The 18,036-nt window shown below is 44.8% G+C and overlaps 1 protein-coding gene across 1 annotated transcript in view; it reads right to left on the bottom strand.

The window, feature by feature from the left end:
- The window catches only part of DIPK2A (divergent protein kinase domain 2A), a 31,242-nt gene extending 30,005 nt beyond the window's left edge, over positions 1-1,237 (bottom strand). The window contains exon 1 of the mRNA XM_075201920.1: positions 341-1,237. Coding sequence (XP_075058021.1) covers positions 341-994 — 654 coding nt within the window. The 5' untranslated portion in view covers positions 995-1,237. The remainder of the gene's footprint in view (positions 1-340) is intronic.
- Between the last annotated feature and the right edge of the window lie 16,799 nt (positions 1,238-18,036).

Raw genomic sequence — 18,036 nt, forward strand, 5'->3', positions numbered from 1 at the left:
GTCTAACCAGTTCCTCATGGGCAGTTACCAGGTGTCAAGAACAACTTAATGCTAGATACTCTAACATGCATGACACAGTCTACAGAGTGTAGTCCATGACAAAACGCAAACGTTGGTTGTCTCCGTAATGGAACTATATGTTCCAATATGCATACGCAAGTCAGAGTCTGACAGGGCATGATGGGACTAGTAGTTCCATCTGACAAGCAACAGGTTGCATTTGCTCTACATAATAGACTTGACCTCCTCGATTTGGGGACATTAAAAGAAATGCCACTCGCCACAATGATCCCAGTAAACTTTCCTCAGGTCACAGTGACTGGAGGGGTATAACACTCACCTGTAGGACCAGCGGCTCCGGGTTGAACGCCAGTGTTAGCAGCAGCTGCATGCGTTCTGTGTCCTTCAGGTTCTTCAGTAGGAAGCTGCCCGAGTCCTTAGTCTCAGCATAGCGCCGGACCAGCCTGTCCAGCAGCCGCTGCGAGGGGCAGTGCACCAAGTCCGACCAGCCCTCCACCACGTCCGGGGTAAGCAGCCGGACGTCTCCGTTGAGCCGGGCGAAGTTGGTCTTGTACATGGCCTGGATGAGGTCGCAGCGGGGCCGCCCGGTGGCTCTCTTGCAGATCCTCTGGTCCAGTTCCGCCAGCTCCTGGTTGGAGCCCAGCCGCTTGAGCACGACGCGCCGGCTGCCCTCCCGGGGCTCCCCGTACTGGGCGAAGTGCACGTTCTTGACGTTGAAGAAGTCGAGGAGCCGAACTCTGCCCCAGCCCTCGAAGCTCAGTTGCCCGTTCATGAACTTGCGGCACCAGCTGGTCCCGAAGCACGCCGGGCACTTATTGAGACTGAGGAAGCGGCGCTCGGTCAGCTCGTTGCGCTGGAAGGAGGCGAGGAGCGAGTGCGTGTTCAGCAGCATCACCACCAGCAGACTGGCCGCGAACAGCAGCTTCACGTAGCGGTACAGGCGGCCGAACTTCAGCGAAACAAGGCGCAACATGGTCCCGCTCTCTCCTCAGCCACCCTCCCTGGGAAGGGGAGCGGCGGGTTCGCCTCCCCGCGGCCGCTGTCTGACCACCGGTGGGGCCAGCTCGTAGCCGAGGCCAGCAGCGTGAGCTCTCAGGTCAGTGTGGTTCTCCTGTTACCCCTGTCGGTGCCCGCGCTCAGGCAGCTCTGAACTTACTGACAGAGGCGGCACGGGAGATCCGGAGCCAACAGTCGAAGGGAGGGGGCGTGGCCGAGCCTTGGAACAGAGGAGGGAGAGACTTGTTGTGTCACGTGATAGCATGAAGGATGGGGTGACGTGACCACTCGCTGCCGCCATCTTGGAATGGGCAAAGTTTTGGCGATTGAAAAACACGTCTTTTGTTTTGAACGTAATTGATTTACGTAATTGTTACTTAATTTTTTTTAAGTTGAAACTGTGGTTCTAGAGTTAGAGAGCCCCACTGAGAGCGTTATCAGGCATGCCATGCCATGTCAATAAATACACATTAAGTCAGTATTGGACACCTATATTTAATTTAAAGTACCTAGGATTAAACAGTTGGATACTTCTGAAAGCAATATGCCTTACATATAAATAAAACGTATACCATACCGCCAAATGTGGACGACTTTAGTATATTTGGGGAAAACAAAAAAGAAGATATATTGTGCTGTGCAGAAAATCCATATATAAACCCCTTTGTAACTATGCTATGTTATGTCCTTAAATACAATTAGTTGCAAAGACAACAACTTGCCACATGTTGACAGGCCAGGGGGTAGTGGGTTAAACAATATGTAAAGAAATTAAGGCTGGGTACACACTACAGAAAATTTCTCCCGAAAAGATATCATAACAATTTTACCAACGACTGAAAGTCCCAATCAGAATGTCCATTCATGTGTATACATTATAGACGTTTGACAAGATTTACCTTCAAATCTGTGCTCTTCATCTGCCGTAACCCGTAACCATCTGCTGAAAAGATTGTGACTTTGTGAACTCTATGGAGAACTGCTGGCCGTGAGTGCATACACACTGCAAGATTGGAACATCATTGTTCCATCGTATACCGAGATTTTAGACAGCTTATAAATATATAATGAAACACTACGATGTACATTGGAACTCACTAATATCATGCCGAAGGGTCATTTATTATGTGGCCTGATAATGGCGTGAAAAATCTGTGGGGGTAAATGTATCAAGCTGAGAGTTTTACGGCGGGTTTGAAAAACCAATCAGATTCTAGTTATCATTTATTTAGTGCATTCTACAAAATGACAGCTATAATCTGATTGGTTGCTATCTACAACATCTCCAATTTTCAAACCCGCTGGAAAACTCTCAGCTTGATACATTTACCCTGTGGTGTGTACCCAGCCTAAATGTCCTGAAAATGAGAGCTGTTTTATAAAACAATGGAGATACAGCTTTAGGCCCTCAACTTTGTAGCAGAATTAATTTAATTTTTGTTTTTTTTGTATAGTATTTTATATTTTAGGGTTATAAAAGCTAGGTTAGATGAAAATAGCAAAAAAAAAAGTAAAATACACTTTTCCATGATTATACCGTTAATTTTTTTCAAGCAACTAGTGCACCCATTGAAATATGTCCTTAAATGTGTACCCCACTTTCTATCCATTTTGATACATAATACGTGTACATTTTCTCTAGTTCAGTGAAAGGTCTAGGGGCTAAAAATGAGTCTAGGTTTGTTTTGGGTGGAAAAAAAAAATCTGTTTTTTAAACTTGTATTATTTTATTTTTTTGAATGTCCCCCAACAGATCACAATAGACCTTTTTGGGTGTCATAAAAATGTTTTCAGTTTTACAGCCGCTCTGAGGGCTAATCTGGGTGATCTTAGACTTAGTTGCTTACCCTCTCTTTAGAGTCCCGGCTGACATTAATAGTCCAGCTGGAGCTGTGCATCCCTATTCATTAGCTGAGGCTGCTATTCTTATGCACTGTGACAATGCAGCGCAGAGGTTTAAGGCCCATGACTGCCTTCCATAAAAATGTGGTGGGCAGTCTTTGATGGGTTGAATCAGTGCTACAATGTAGAGACCAATAAACATTATGAACACTATCCTTGTGACTACTATAAAATACAGATTCTAATGTTCTTATAATTATGAAATATACAACCCATGCTAGCTACTTTTAGGAGGGGGTCAGGAAAATGGTGCAGGTTAGGCATCGTGCCATCTGGCATTTCATATTTTGGTGCAGGTTAGGCATCGTGCCATCTGGCATTTCATATTTTGGTGCAGGTTAGGCATCGTGCCATCTGGCATTTCATTTTTGCTGTTGCTAGCTGTTAGAGATCACTATAGGCTTCCAGATGCATTTACATGCATTAAACACCCAAAAAAATGTAACAAGTAGCATCCAGAAAAAAGTGTACCGCAACGTTAAAAAAAAACGCCAGTGGATATGGTAACAATGGTTGTAGTATCAGACCCTTTTAAATGCACTAAAAACATGTATTTACACATTTAATAAATGACAGTAAGTATGACTCCTTTTACAATACAGATCTTACCAATATCACTAATATGCCAAGTGCACAATTCTCCTGTCCTCAATGGCAGCTCCTCTGTGCTTCCTATGCTTTTCTAGTCAAAGTCCATGCATTCCCTTAGCCTGCCCCTTATCTCCTTTGGATAGCTGAAGCTCTCTTTAGTGATCAGGATTAAGATGTCATGACAACCAAAAGCAGCCTGTGATTGGTTATCAGTTTAGGCTGTGTTTTAATGTAAGTTTTGACAGGTCAGATGAATGAAGTATGTTTTCGTGGGGTCCGATTATAGGCTAGTCTGAAGATATTGTATGTGTGTCCGGGGAAATGAGGAAGCCACTTCCAGATAATAGGTGTAGCACAAGAGAAATCTTGGAGGTGTGTGAAGAGCTTATCAGAGACAGTGATCAGGGCTGCCAAGAGGAATTCAGGGCCCCGGTACAATAAATTCATGGGGGCCCCCCTCGGCGCAAAAAATTTCAGAGGTGTGGTCATGCATTTGGGGGTGTGGCAAAATGCACCATTGGGGCGTGGCTAACACATCAAAATCACTAGGCTCTCAATTCACCCGAGCGTCACATATGTCCAAGCACTCCTGACTTTCAGGACATCTAGCACCAAAATGTAGTATAGAAAAAATGCAGTGTGTACACAAAGAGTTCAGTCTTGGCCTCCACCTTACATTGGGCACAACACTCACCAAAAATTGACATTGTCCCTACTAGAATCACAACATTTCACATACTGTCCTGCTCTCTCCTACCTGTTCTTCTCACTTTCACCACCTGTTGCTGCATGTTTCTCTAGTTGAGGCTTGTCTGGATCCTGGAATGCTGGGGGCCCTATTTGGAAAAAAAGAGCTACATTTAGATAATTCCAAACAACCCTGGCGTTAAATCAATACCATCCACAATTAATAATTAGGCCTTTCTCCAGCTCCAATATTACAATAATGTGCCCCATCATCATCGCCATGCCTTATGATCACACTGCGCTGCTTTTGCACCCTTCATCTGGCTCCCCTTCATCACACTATACTATGCTGCTCCCCCCCTTTTTCAATCCCACTGTGCCATGCCTCCCCCCCTTTTTAACCCCACTGTGCCATTCTGTCCACCATTTTTTAACCCCACTGTGCCATGATGACCCCTGTTTATTAACCCCACTGTGCCATGCTGCCCCGTTTTTTAACCCCTCTGTGGCCCCCCTCATTTTTTAACCCCTCTGTCATGCTGCCTCCCCGTCTTTAACCCCTCTGTGCCCCCCTCATTTTTTAACCCCTCTGACATGCTGCTTTTCCGTTTTTTAACCCCTCTGTGCTCCCCCTCAGTTTTTAACCCCTTTGTCATGCTGCTTCCCCGTTTTTAACCCCTCTGACATGCTGCTTCCCCGTTTTTTAACCCCTCTATGCCCCCCTCATTTCTTAACCCCTCTGACATGCTGCCCCCCCCCCCCCGTTTTTTAACCCCTCTGAGCCCCCCTCGTTTTCCTCCCTTCACTTACCTTTTCTCCTTTCTTGGTCTTCTCTGCTGCTCTGTGCTCCATTGCTCCAGACTGACTGAATGCTGGGCATGACATGATGACATCACACCCGGCATTCAGACAGTCTGAATAGAGCACAGAGCAGCAGAGAGGAGGGATGCCAGCTCCGCGATCAGGTGAGTATGTTTTTTCTTTTTTTAAACTAGCCTGCTCCCCCCACCAACGACCGAGCATCCTTCCCCCTCCGCCGCAAAAAAAAAAAGAAAAGGAAAAAAAAACGTTTTGAAAAAAAATATTTTTTTAAAAAAAAAATCAGCAGCGCAAGGGCCCGGCCCGGGCCCCCTGACATGCCGGGCCCGGGTAATTAGTACCCGCTCCTCCCCCCTCTCGGGGGCCCTGACAGTGATAGAAGGACATCATATGCAAAGGATAGATGTGCTTGGGAGAGTATTTTAAGATTAGGAATTCAATGCTTCTGAGAGCATGGCAAGTTAAGACTAGAATTTTAAACTGTGTCCTTTACATAATAGGCAGCCAGTGTAGAGACTGACAAAGAGAGCACTTGAGGAGTGGGCGGAAAGGTGGAGCTAAAAAATGTAAAACAAATTGGAATAAAGTCAAAGGATTCAGTCCTAGTCCACAGGTGTGAGTGTTACAATGCTTTTGTCTGTTTTTATTGTATCATGTGTGAGAAAAAAAAGAAACAGATGCAAGAGATGATTTAGGCTGAAGATTGCAGACAGTTGCAAAATTGTGAAAGTATGTAGTTAATGAAGAGTTATGATGTAAGCATTGGTTTTCCACGTTTTTGAACCTCAACGTCTGCCTCTATTGTTTTTAATATGTCTGAAATAAATTGATTACAACAGCTCAAATAGGAGCTTGAATCAAAATGTAAAATCTAATATAAATTGACGTTTTAACTTACTCTATACATTACAAACTGCTAAGTTTAATGTTTAGATCAGTGGTTCCAAAACTTTCCGAGTTTGAGGCACCCTTAGAGTCTCCATAATTTTTTCAAGGTACCCCTAAGCCAAAATAATTACCGAGCAGTTCTGTTTTTTAAGTAGTTCGGTCAAATAACATAATTAGTATTTAAATGAGGACAGAAATACTTAACTTACTTAATTAAGTTGTTTGCAAAAATAATACACATAAATCCAAGAAAAAAAAATATTTGAATATTTAATATTATTTTCAGAAATTTGTAAGGCGCCACAGTGCTCTGCAGCGCCGTATAGTGGGAAAAACAAGGATATATATGAAACAAGTACATACAAGGCAGACAAAATAAATGCAGACATGAAAACAAAGGGTATGAACCCTGCTCATTACAGAGCTTATAATCTAGGTGGAAGAAGGCACAGCTGAAATAAAAGGAACGAGTGGGACTTAAGCTGGGTACACACTACAGAAATTTCAACCAACTTTTTATGCCGAGCGATTTTACATGTGATCGATGTTCCGATCGCTCAGTCCATGGACTGCATACACACTAGCCTTGTTTAGGACGATAAAGGGAAGAGCGGACGTCCCTTTAGCGACTTTTTACAGCCATTTTGTCGTGAGCAATGACTGTAATTTCGTACTCACTGTTGTGGATCGGTGGGAAGTTTATACACACTACACAGCGGAAACGAGATTGGAACGAAAATATTAAACGGTACGACCAACCAAATGAGGCGACAATCGTCCATTTGGGCAGACTTTCGACCATCGTGTCACTGCACACACTGACCCGACTTTTGAACGAGCGGTCGTATGTCGGCTGATTTAGCCGATTATTGGATGAAAACTGTGTAGTGTGTACCCAGCTTTAGAGTGCCCCTTCACCATCACATTGTGCCCCATTATTAGCACACTGTGCCCCTTCATCATCACATTGTGCCCCTTTATTATCACACTGTGCCCATTCACCATTACACTGTGCACCTTTATCATGACGCTTTGCCTTCCTTCATGTTTTTTCTCCTCCATCACAATTTTCTCTTGATCAGTTTCCTTGTTATTACACTGTGCCTTTATCACACTGCCTCTTTCATCAAAGTGTTGCCGCTCTGTTCCTTCACTTACCTTTTACTTGGTCTTCTTACTTCTGTTTTCTTTGTTCAAGCTTAAGTTCTTGTTCCTCTATGCGCTGCTTCTCAATGAAAATGTTGGACATGATGATGTCATTCCCGACAGTGAGAAGGGATGAGGGAAGGAGCACCGCCGTACTTGTAAAATGTTTTCTATTTTTTCTTGGCTTGCACTATCACTTAAAAGTGGAATAACATGCACTATTAGGTCTCTTTGAAGACTGGAACTGGGAAACACTGCTGCAAGAAGTGGCAGATCCAGGGGGGCATGGGGCAATAAATCTCCCCCTCCTCCCTCCCAAAGAAAAATCTAGGTCCAAAACTGGCTGCAAGAGAAACACATTTTCCCTAAAGAGAATCTTCCCCATTTTGTGCTATGCGGCCTTTGCAAGCATAGCTTCACTTTATTCATAAATTTGTATTGTCTGTTCGTCCAGTGCAAGTGCATACTCGCACTGTACAGAATAATACAGGGCAGCCTGTTTCTCTGGCAGGGCTTCTGAGTGAAGCGTAGATTATGAATTCTCAATGTATTAAGGAAACAAATGTTAGGAAACATTAACAATCCTTTCTTTTACTGTGGTTATTTATCTTCAGATACCATTTAATTTATTGGCTTTTACATGCTGTCATGCAACTTTCATCATCATTATATCATCAACATTTATTTTTACAATTGAGAACAGTAATAAAACAATACTGGTTAATACATACAGACAGATGTAAGAGGGCCCTGCTCGCAAGCTTAAGATAACTTTCATTATATACCAGTGATTGAACAGATTTTATCATTTTGTGGGTCAAAGGGACCAATCATTCAAAGTATTTGTGGTCCTACATCAATATTTCTACTCTTTGAAACTTCATGCATGTTAAGATGTATTTGTGTAACGGATAAATAGAAACAAAGGTTCCTGGTGTGCAAAAGCAAAAAAAAAGTATCTAAATTAAATAGCTAAATTTATAGATACATTTCCAAATATAAAAAAAGAGATAAAAACAAAGAGAGATAAACTTGGACAAATAAGGAAAAAAATGGACCATCTACCCAAAGTCATGGGACACCAAACATTTAATGCTGTACAGCCCCAAATCAGTTGAACCATCCTTTGCCTACAGGAAAATATGAGTTTGGGTTGAAATTAAGCAACTAATATGCAATTTGTAGTTTCCTATTATAAACATGTCACATTTTAAATATGAGAAAGGGATCTAGGGAAGACTATTGCATTTCTGGCAACATCTGATTGTTCCCTAACTAAATCTCCATTTGAGTAATTGTGCATTGATAGAGGACAGCGAATCTGGGACCTAATTAAACATACTAGACACCTACAAGCTTGCACACATGCTGCTTGAAATCTAACAGAAAAAAATGCCACTTCCCCTTTTACCTTCAACATTGTGCTTAGCCTTACCAGAAGCCTGTCAAGGTCTGCAGAACTTCTGCTAGTTTCCTGTCCACGAGACTCTGTCAGGAGTACTGAATGTTTCGCTTGGCACATCTATGTTATGTGCTGGAGAACGGGCAATCGTGGCCGCATGTTACGGGTGTGGGGGCGAATGTCCCCCACCCCTCTATTCCATTTGCAAAAGTGAGCTTTATAGTTGTAAAGCTTTTCTGTACAAAAAGTATTAGCTCAAACAAGTTTATAAAAAAAAAGAAAAAACTTGCACTGCCATCTACTGCACTTACTCCAAGTTCACTCATCCACTTAGATTGCAAGCTTTAAAGGTCCGATAGCCATCCTCTAGGTCCACCCCATGCTCCCTGCTTCCTTTCATGAGTAGCATTGTGTCCTGTGGGACCTGCTAATTTTTTAAAAGCAGGTACCTTAAGTGTAATGTAAGGTAAAGTACACGCTATAAGAAACAAGCTCACCAACAAAGAGTTCTAAATTCTGTATATCATTGGTTTTGAGACTCCAAAACAAACACATTTTTAGACAATACAGATAAGATCAATAGAAATATAGGCAGCATGCTGGCACAGTGATTTGAATTGCTGCCTCACCGCGGTGGGGCCATGAGTTTAATTTCATGTGTATTTTCTCCAGATGCTCACGTAGGTTTCCTCCAACAGCCCTAGTTTCCTCCCACAGTACAAAATTATGCTACTAGGTTAATTGGCCTCTGACAAAATTACCCTAGTTTGTGTCTATGGATGTATGATAGGGAATTAGACTGTAAGCTCTATAGCAGCTGGGAGTCATGTGACTGATTAAACATTTTTTTTGTAAAGCATAAATTGGTAGAGCAGGCGCACACTCAGTGGGGGGTTTCCAGTAGCCTCCATCCATGACCCAAATATTCATCTTAACATTTAACAGCCAGTACTACGCTGGCCAAAGTACAGTCATGGCCAAAAGTTTTGAAAATAACACAAGTATTGGATTTCACAAAGTTTGCTGCTTCAGTGTTTTTAGACCTTTTTGTCAGATGTTGCTATGGTATACTGAAGTAAAATTACAAGCATTTCATAAGTGTCAAAGGCTTTTATTGACAATTACATTAAGTTTATACAAAGAGTCAGTATTTGCAGTGTTGACCCTTCTTTTTGAAGACCACTGCAAATCGCTCTGGCACGCTGTCAATCAACTTCTGGGCCACATACTGACTGATGGCCGCCCATTCTTGCCTAATCAATGCTTGGAGTTTGTCAGAATTTGTGGGTTTTTGTTTGTCCAACCACCTCTTGCAGATTGACCACAAGTTCTCAAGGGGGGTCTGGGGAGTTTCCTGGCCATGGACCCAAAATTTCGATGGTTTGATCCCGAGCCACTTAGTTATCACTTTTGCCTTATGGCAAGGTGCTCCATCATGCTGGAAAAATCATTGTCCGTCACTAAACTGTTCTTGGATGGTTGGGAGAAGTTGCTCTTGGAGAATGTTTTGGTACCATTTTTTATTCATGGCTGTGTTCTTAGGCACAACTGTGAGTGAGCCCACTCCCTTGGCTGAAAAGGAACCCCACACATGAATGGTCTCAGGATGCTTTACTGTTGGCATGACACAGGACTGATTGTAGCACACCTTTCCTTCTCCGGACAAGCATTTTTCCAGATGCCCCAAACAATCTGAAAGGTGAGAGAGAAAATGACTTAACCCCAGTCCTTGCAGTCCAATCCTTGTACCTTTTGCAGAATATTAGTCTGTCCCTGATGTTTTTCCTGAAGAGAAGGGGCTTATTTTCTGGCCTTCTTGACACCAGGCCATCCTCTAACAGTCTTCACCTCACTGTGCGTGCAGATGTACTCACACCTGCCAACTGCCATTCCTGAGCAAGCTCTGCACTGATGGTGCCCCAATCACGTGGCTGAATTAACTTTAGGAAACGGTCCTGGCGCTTGCTGGACATTCTTGGGTGCCCTGAAGCCTTCTTTACAACAATTGAACCTCTCTTCTTGAAGTTCTTGATGATCCAATAAATGGTTGATTTAGGTGCAATCTTACTAGCATCTATACAGCAATATCCTTGCCTGTGAAGCCCTTTTTGTTCAAAGCAATGATGACTGCACTTGTTTCCTTGCAGATCACCATGGTTAACAGAGGAAGAACAATGATTTCAAGCACCATCCTCCTTTTAAAGCTTCCAGTCTGTTATTCTAACTTAATCAGCATGACAGAGTAATCTCCAGTCTTGTCCTCATCAACAATCTCACCTGTGTTAACAAGAGAATCACTGACCTGATGTCAGCTGGTCCTTTTGTGGCAGGACTGAAATGCAGTGTAAATGTTGTTTTGGGAATAAAGTTCATTGTCATGGCAAAGATGGACTTTTGAAATCTGATCACTCTTCATGACATTCTGGAGTATATGCAAATTGCCATCATAAAAACTGAGGATGCAGACTTTGTGAAAAATAATATTTGTGCCACTCTCAAAACTTTTGGCCATGACTGTACTGACTCTCAGAAAAGCAGAGCGGTTGCTTCTCTTCTCATTCATATGGATGCAGGGGCAGATCCTGGGCGATATCCCCCTAGCACATTTCCTCATTCCCTGTACTCTCCTTCCTCCTCCTCCACACTGATTGTCGGGCGTGATGTCATCATCACATCTCAACATTGTCAGTGAGGAGTGCTGAGAGGAACTGCAGACAAGACAAAGGAAGGTAAGTAAAGAATTATGTAACGAGATCCATATTGTGTGATGAGGGGCATATTGTGTAATGAGGGGCATATTGTGCAATGAGGTGCATATTGTGTGGTGAGGGGCATATTGTGTAATTAGGGGCATATTGTTTAATAAGGGACACAGTGATAAGGGGCATAGTGTGATGAGGAGGGACAGTGTGATGAGGGGGACAGTGTGATGAAGGGGTACAGTGTGATGTAGGGGACAGTGTGATGAAGGGGTACAGTGTGATGAGGGGGACAGTGTGATGAAGGGGTACAGTGTGATGAGAGTGATAGTGTGATGAAGGGTCACAGTGTGATGAAGGGGTACAGTGTGATGAGAGTGATAGTGTGATGAAGGGGCACAGTGTGATGAGAGTGATAGTGTGATGAAGGGGCACAGTGGGCACAGTGTGATGAGGGGGGACAGTGTGATGAAGGGGCACAGTGTGATGAAGGGGCACAGTGTGATGAGAGTGATAGTGTAATGAAGGGGCACAGTGTCATGAGGGGGGACAGTGTGATGAGGGACAGTGTGATGAGGGACACAGTGTGATGAGGGGCACAGTGTGATGAGGGGCACAGTGTGATGAGGAGGGACCGTGTGATGAGGGACACAGTGTGATGAAGGGGCACAGTGTGATGAGGGGGACCGTGTGATGAAGAGGTACAGTGTGATGAAGGGGTACAGTGTGATGTAGGGGACAGTGTGATGAAGGGGACAGTGTGGAGAAGGGGTACAGTGTGATGAGGGGGACAGTGTGATGAGGGGGTACAGTGTAATGAGAGTGATAGTGTGATGAAGGGTCACAGTGTGATCAAGGGGTACATTGTGATGAGAGTGATAGTGTGATGAAGGGGCACAGTGTGATGCGAGTGATAGTGTGATGAAGGGGCACAGTGGGCACAGTGTGATGAGGGGAGACAGTGTGATGAGGGGCACAGTGTGATGAGGAGGGACAGTGTGATGAGGGACGCAGTGTGATGAGGGGGGACAGTGTGATGAAGGGGCACAGTGTGATGAGGGGGGACAGTGTGATGAAGGGGTACAGTGTGATGAGAGTGATAGTGTGATGAAGGGGTACTGTGTGATGAAGGGGTACAGTGTGGTGAGAGTGATAGTGTGATAAAGGGGTACAGTGTGATGAGGAGGGACAGTGTGACGAGGGACACAGTGTGATGAAGGGGCACAGTGTGATGAGGGGGACAGTGTGATGAGGGCCACAGTGTGATGAGGAGGGACAGTGTGATGAGGGACACAGTGTGATGAAGGGGCACAGTGTGATGAGGAGGGACAGTGTGATGAGGGACACAGTGTGATGAAGGGGCACAGTGTGATGAGAGTGATAGTGTAATGAAGGGGCACAGTGTGATGAGGGGGGACAGTGTGATGAGGAGCACAGTGTGATGAGGAGGGACAGTGTGATAAGGGACACAGTGTGATGAGGGGCACAGTGTGATGAGGGGCACAGTTTGATGAGGAGGAACAGTGTGATGAGGGACACAGTGTGATGAAGGGGCACAGTGTGATGAGGGGGACAGTGTGATGAGGGCCACAGTGTGATGAGGAGGGACAGTGTGATGAGGGACACAGTGTGATGAGGGGGCACAGTGTGATGAGGGGGACAGTGTGATGAGGGCCACAGTGTAATAAGAAGGGACAGTGTGATGAGGGACACAGTGTGATGAGGAGGGACACAGTGTGATGAGGGGCACAGTGTGATGAGGAGGGACAGTGTGATGAGGGGGACAGTGTGATGAGGGCCACAGTGTGATGAGGAGGGACAGTGTGATGAGGGACACAGTGTGATGAAGGGGCACAGTGTGATGAGGGGGGACAGTGTGATGAGGGGGACAGTGTGATGAAGGGGTACAGTGTGGTGAGAGTGATAGTGTGATGAAGGGGTACTGTGTGATGAAGGGGTACAGTGTGGTGAGAGTGATAGTGTGATAAAGGGGTACAGTGTGATGAGGAGGGACAGTGTGACGAGGGACACAGTGTGATGAAGGGGCACAGTGTGATGAGGGGGACAGTGTGATGAGGGCCACAGTGTGATGAGGAGGGACAGTGTGATGAGGGACACAGTGTGATGAAGGGGCACAGTGTGATGAGGAGGGACAGTGTGATGAGGGACACAGTGTGATGAAGGGGCACAGTGTGATGAGAGTGATAGTGTAATGAAGGGGCACAGTGTGATGAGGGGGGACAGTGTGATGAGGAGCACAGTGTGATGAGGAGGGACAGTGTGATAAGGGACACAGTGTGATGAGGGGCACAGTGTGATGAGGGGCACAGTGTGATGAGGAGGAACAGTGTTATGAGGAACACAGTGTGATGAAGGGGCACAGTGTGATGAGGGGGACAGTGTGATGAGGGCCACAGTGTGATGAGGAGGGACAGTGTGATGAGGGACACAGTGTGATGAGGGGGCACAGTGTGATGAGGGGGACAGTGTGATGAGGGCCACAGTGTAATGAGAAGGGACAGTGTGATGAGGGACACAGTGTGATGAGGAGGGACACAGTGTGATGAGGGGCACAGTGTGATGAGGAGGGACAGTGTGATGAGGGGGACAGTGTGATGAGGGCCACAGTGTGATGAGGAGGGACAGTGTGATGAGGGACACAGTGTGATGAAGGGGCACAGTGTGATGAGGGGGGACAGTGTGATGAGGGGGACAGTGTGATGAAGGGGTACAGTGTGGTGAGAGTGATAGTGTGATGAAGGGGTACAGTGTGATGAAGGGGTACAGTGTGATGAGAGTGATAGTGTGATGAAGGGGCACAGTGTGATGAGGGGGACCGTGTGATGAGGGACAGTATGATGAGGGGGGGCAGTGTGATGAGAGGCACAGTGTACTGAGGAGGACAGTGTGATGAGGGACACAGTGTACTGAGGGGGACAGTGTGATGAGGGAAACAGTGTACTGAGGGACACAGTGTACTGAGGGGGACAGTGTGATGATTGGGCAGGCATATCTGTTATTTGTTGCTCTTATTGTAATGATTTTATAGCTATGTGTGTTACTTAAAATAGAGCAAAGAACAAAATTGATGAAGGGGCACAGTGTGATGAGGGGGGACAGTGTGATGAGGAGCACAGTGTGATGAGGAGGGACAGTGTGATAAGGGACACAGTGTGATGAGGGGCACAGTGTGATGAGGGGCACAGTGTGATGAGGAGGAACAGTGTTATGAGGAACACAGTGTGATGAAGGGGCACAGTGTGATGAGGGGGACAGTGTGATGAGGGCCACAGTGTGATGAGGAGGGACAGTGTGATGAGGGACACAGTGTGATGAGGGGGCACAGTGTGATGAGGGGGACAGTGTGATGAGGGCCACAGTGTAATGAGAAGGGACAGTGTGATGAGGGACACAGTGTGATGAGGAGGGACACAGTGTGATGAGGGGCACAGTGTGATGAGGAGGGACAGTGTGATGAGGGGGACAGTGTGATGAGGGCCACAGTGTGATGAGGAGGGACAGTGTGATGAGGGACACAGTGTGATGAAGGGGCACAGTGTGATGAGGGGGGACAGTGTGATGAGGGGGACAGTGTGATGAAGGGGTACAGTGTGGTGAGAGTGATAGTGTGATGAAGGGGTACAGTGTGATGAAGGGGTACAGTGTGATGAGAGTGATAGTGTGATGAAGGGGCACAGTGTGATGAGGGGGACCGTGTGATGAGGGACAGTATGATGAGGGGGGGCAGTGTGATGAGAGGCACAGTGTACTGAGGAGGACAGTGTGATGAGGGACACAGTGTACTGAGGGGGACAGTGTGATGAGGGAAACAGTGTACTGAGGGACACAGTGTACTGAGGGGGACAGTGTGATGATTGGGCAGGCATATCTGTTATTTGTTGCTCTTATTGTAATGATTTTATAGCTATGTGTGTTACTTAAAATTAGGGATGAGCGCGCTCGGATTTCTGAAATCCGAGCCCACCCGAACGTTGCGGATCCGAGTCGGATCCGAGACAGATCCGGGTATTGGCGCCAAATTCAAAAGTGAAACTGAGGCTCTGACTCATAATCCCGTTGTCGGATCTCGCGATACTCGGATCCTATAAATTCCCCGCTAGTCGCCGCCATCTTCACTCGGGCATTGATCAGGGTAGAGGGAGGGTGTGTTAGGTGGTCCTCTGTGCTGTTTAGTTCTGTGCTGTTTAGTTCTGTGCTGTTTAGTGCTGTGCTGTGCTGTGCTGTTTAGTGCTGTTTAGTGCTGTGCTGTGCTGTGCTGTGCTGTGCTGTGCTGTGTTCTGCAGTATCAGTCCAGTGGTGCTGTGTGCTGTGCTCTGTCCTTCTGAGGTCAGTGGTGCTGCTGGGTCCTGTGCTGTGTCCTGTTCAGTCCAGTGGTGCTGTGTCCTGTGCTCTGTGCTTCTAAGGGCATAGTTATTTCCCCAATATTCCCCTGTGTTTAAAAAAATAAAAAAAAGTTTTTTTAAAAAATACCAAAAACTACTTTAATATTTTTTAATTACCACAAAATTTTCACAACCAATCCTGCAGTATAAGCCCATTGGTACTGCAATATTACCAAGTTCACACATTCAGCAGTAAAAGTCCAGTGGTACTGCAATATTACAAAGTTTACACATTCTGCAGTATCAGTCCAGTGGTGCTGTGTCCTGTGCTCTGTCCTGCTGAGTTCCGTAGTGCTGCTGGGTCCTGTGCCGTGTCCTGTTCAGTCCAGTGGTGCTGTGTCCTGTGCTCTGTGCTTCTAAGGGCATAGTTATTTCCCCATTATTCCCAAGTTTGTAAAAAATAAAAAAAAAGTAAAAAAAAAAAAAAATTAAAAAAAAAAAAAAATATATAATAATTATAACCACATTTGCAAAACCAATCCAGCATTATAAGTCCATTGGTACTGCAATATTACCAAGTTCACACATTCAGCAGTAAAAGTCCAGTGGTACTGCAATATTACAAAGTTTACACATTCTGCAGTATCAGTCCAGTGGTGCTGTGTCCTGTGCTCTGTCCTGCTGAGTTCCGTAGTGCTGCTGGGTCCTGTGCCGTGTCCTGTTCAGTCCAGTGGTGCTGTGTCCTGTGCTCTGTGCTTCTAAGGGCATAGTTATTTCCCCATTATTCCCAAGTTTGTAAAAAATAAAAAAAAAGTAAAAAAAAAAAAAAAATTAAAAAAAAAAAAAAATATATAATAATTATAACCAAATTTGCAAAACCAATCCAGCATTATAAGTCCATTGGTACTGCAATATTACCAAGTTCACACATTCAGCAGTAAAAGTCCAGTGGTACTGCAATATTACAAAGTTTACACATTCTGCAGTATCAGTCCAGTGGTGCTGTGTCCTGTGCTCTGTCCTGCTGAGTTCCGTAGTGCTGCTGGGTCCTGTGCCGTGTCCTGTTCAGTCCAGTGGTGCTGTGTCCTGTGCTCTGTGCTTCTAAGGTTTGTAAAAAATAAAAAAAAAGTAAAAAAAAATAAAAAATTAAAAAAAAAAAAAAATATATAATAATTATAACCACATTTGCAAAACCAATCCAGCATTATAAGTCCATTGGTACTGCAATATTACCAAGTTCACACATTCAGCAGTAAAAGTCCAGTGGTACTGCAATATTACAAAGTTTACACATTCTGCAGTATCAGTCCAGTGGTGCTGTGTCCTGTGCTCTGTCCTGCTGAGTTCCGTAGTGCTGCTGGGTCCTGTGCCGTGTCCTGTTCAGTCCAGTGGTGCTGTGTCCTGTGCTCTGTGCTTCTAAGGGCATAGTTATTTCCCCATTATTCCCAAGTTTGTAAAAAATTAAAAAAAAGTAAAAAAAAATAAAAAATTAAAAAAAAAAAAAATATATAATAATTATAACCAAATTTGCAAAACCAATCCAGCATTATAAGTCCATTGGTACTGCAATATTACCAAGTTCACACATTCTGCAGTATCTTGTGCTACATATAATGGAGAGCAAAAATTTGGAGGATAAAGTAGGGAAAGATCAAGACCCACTTCCTCCTAATGCTGAAGCTGCTGCCACTAGTCATGACATAGACGATGAAATGCCATCAACGTCGTCTGGCAAGCACGATGCCCAATCTCCTAGTACAGGGCATGTAAAATCCAAAAAGCCCAAGTTCTCAAAAAAAAGCAAAAAAAGAAACTTAAAATCATCTGAGGAGAAACGTAAAGTTGGCAATATGCCAATTACGACAAGTAGTGGCAAGGAACGGCTTAGGCCCTGTCCCGTGTTCATGACTAGTGGTCCAACTTCACCCAAGGATCAAAGCCCTCCTCCCCCCCCCTACAAAAAATTTAAGAGAGTTATGCTGTCAGCAACAACAACAAAACAGCAAAGAACTCTGCCTTCTAAACAGATGACATCACAAATCCCCAAGGCGAGTCCAAGGGTGTTGTTGGTTGTGAACCCTGACCTTCCCATCACTGTACGGGAAGAGGTGACTCCATCCAGCATTTGCAGCACGCCCTCTGCATATGCTGGAAGGATCACCCACAGTCCAGTTACAGATTTGGCTAATGAAGGTGTGAATGTTGTGCACTGGGAGGAGGATATTGATGTAGCTGGCGCTGAGGAGGATGTTGATGATTATGATGCAGACAGATACCAAATTGCATTTCTCAATTTCTATTTATATTCTAGATTATATAACGGCTGAAAAGTTTTCTGTTTTACTCCTAGTGGAGAGGGGATCTGATGCAGACAGATACCAAACTGCCTTTGTCCATTTCTTTGTATATTTAAATTGCTAGTTCTACAGTCTATGCAGGCTGCTTTATTTATATTCAACTACAAGTGTAGGGCGGGGGGGGGGGGCATAGATAGCCACCAAAGTAACGTGGTCCATTTAATTTCACTTTCTAGCTCCACAGT

The sequence above is a fragment of the Mixophyes fleayi genome, chromosome 3 (genome assembly GCF_038048845.1).
Source record: "Mixophyes fleayi isolate aMixFle1 chromosome 3, aMixFle1.hap1, whole genome shotgun sequence".
NCBI classification, from domain to species: domain Eukaryota; kingdom Metazoa; phylum Chordata; class Amphibia; order Anura; family Limnodynastidae; genus Mixophyes; species Mixophyes fleayi.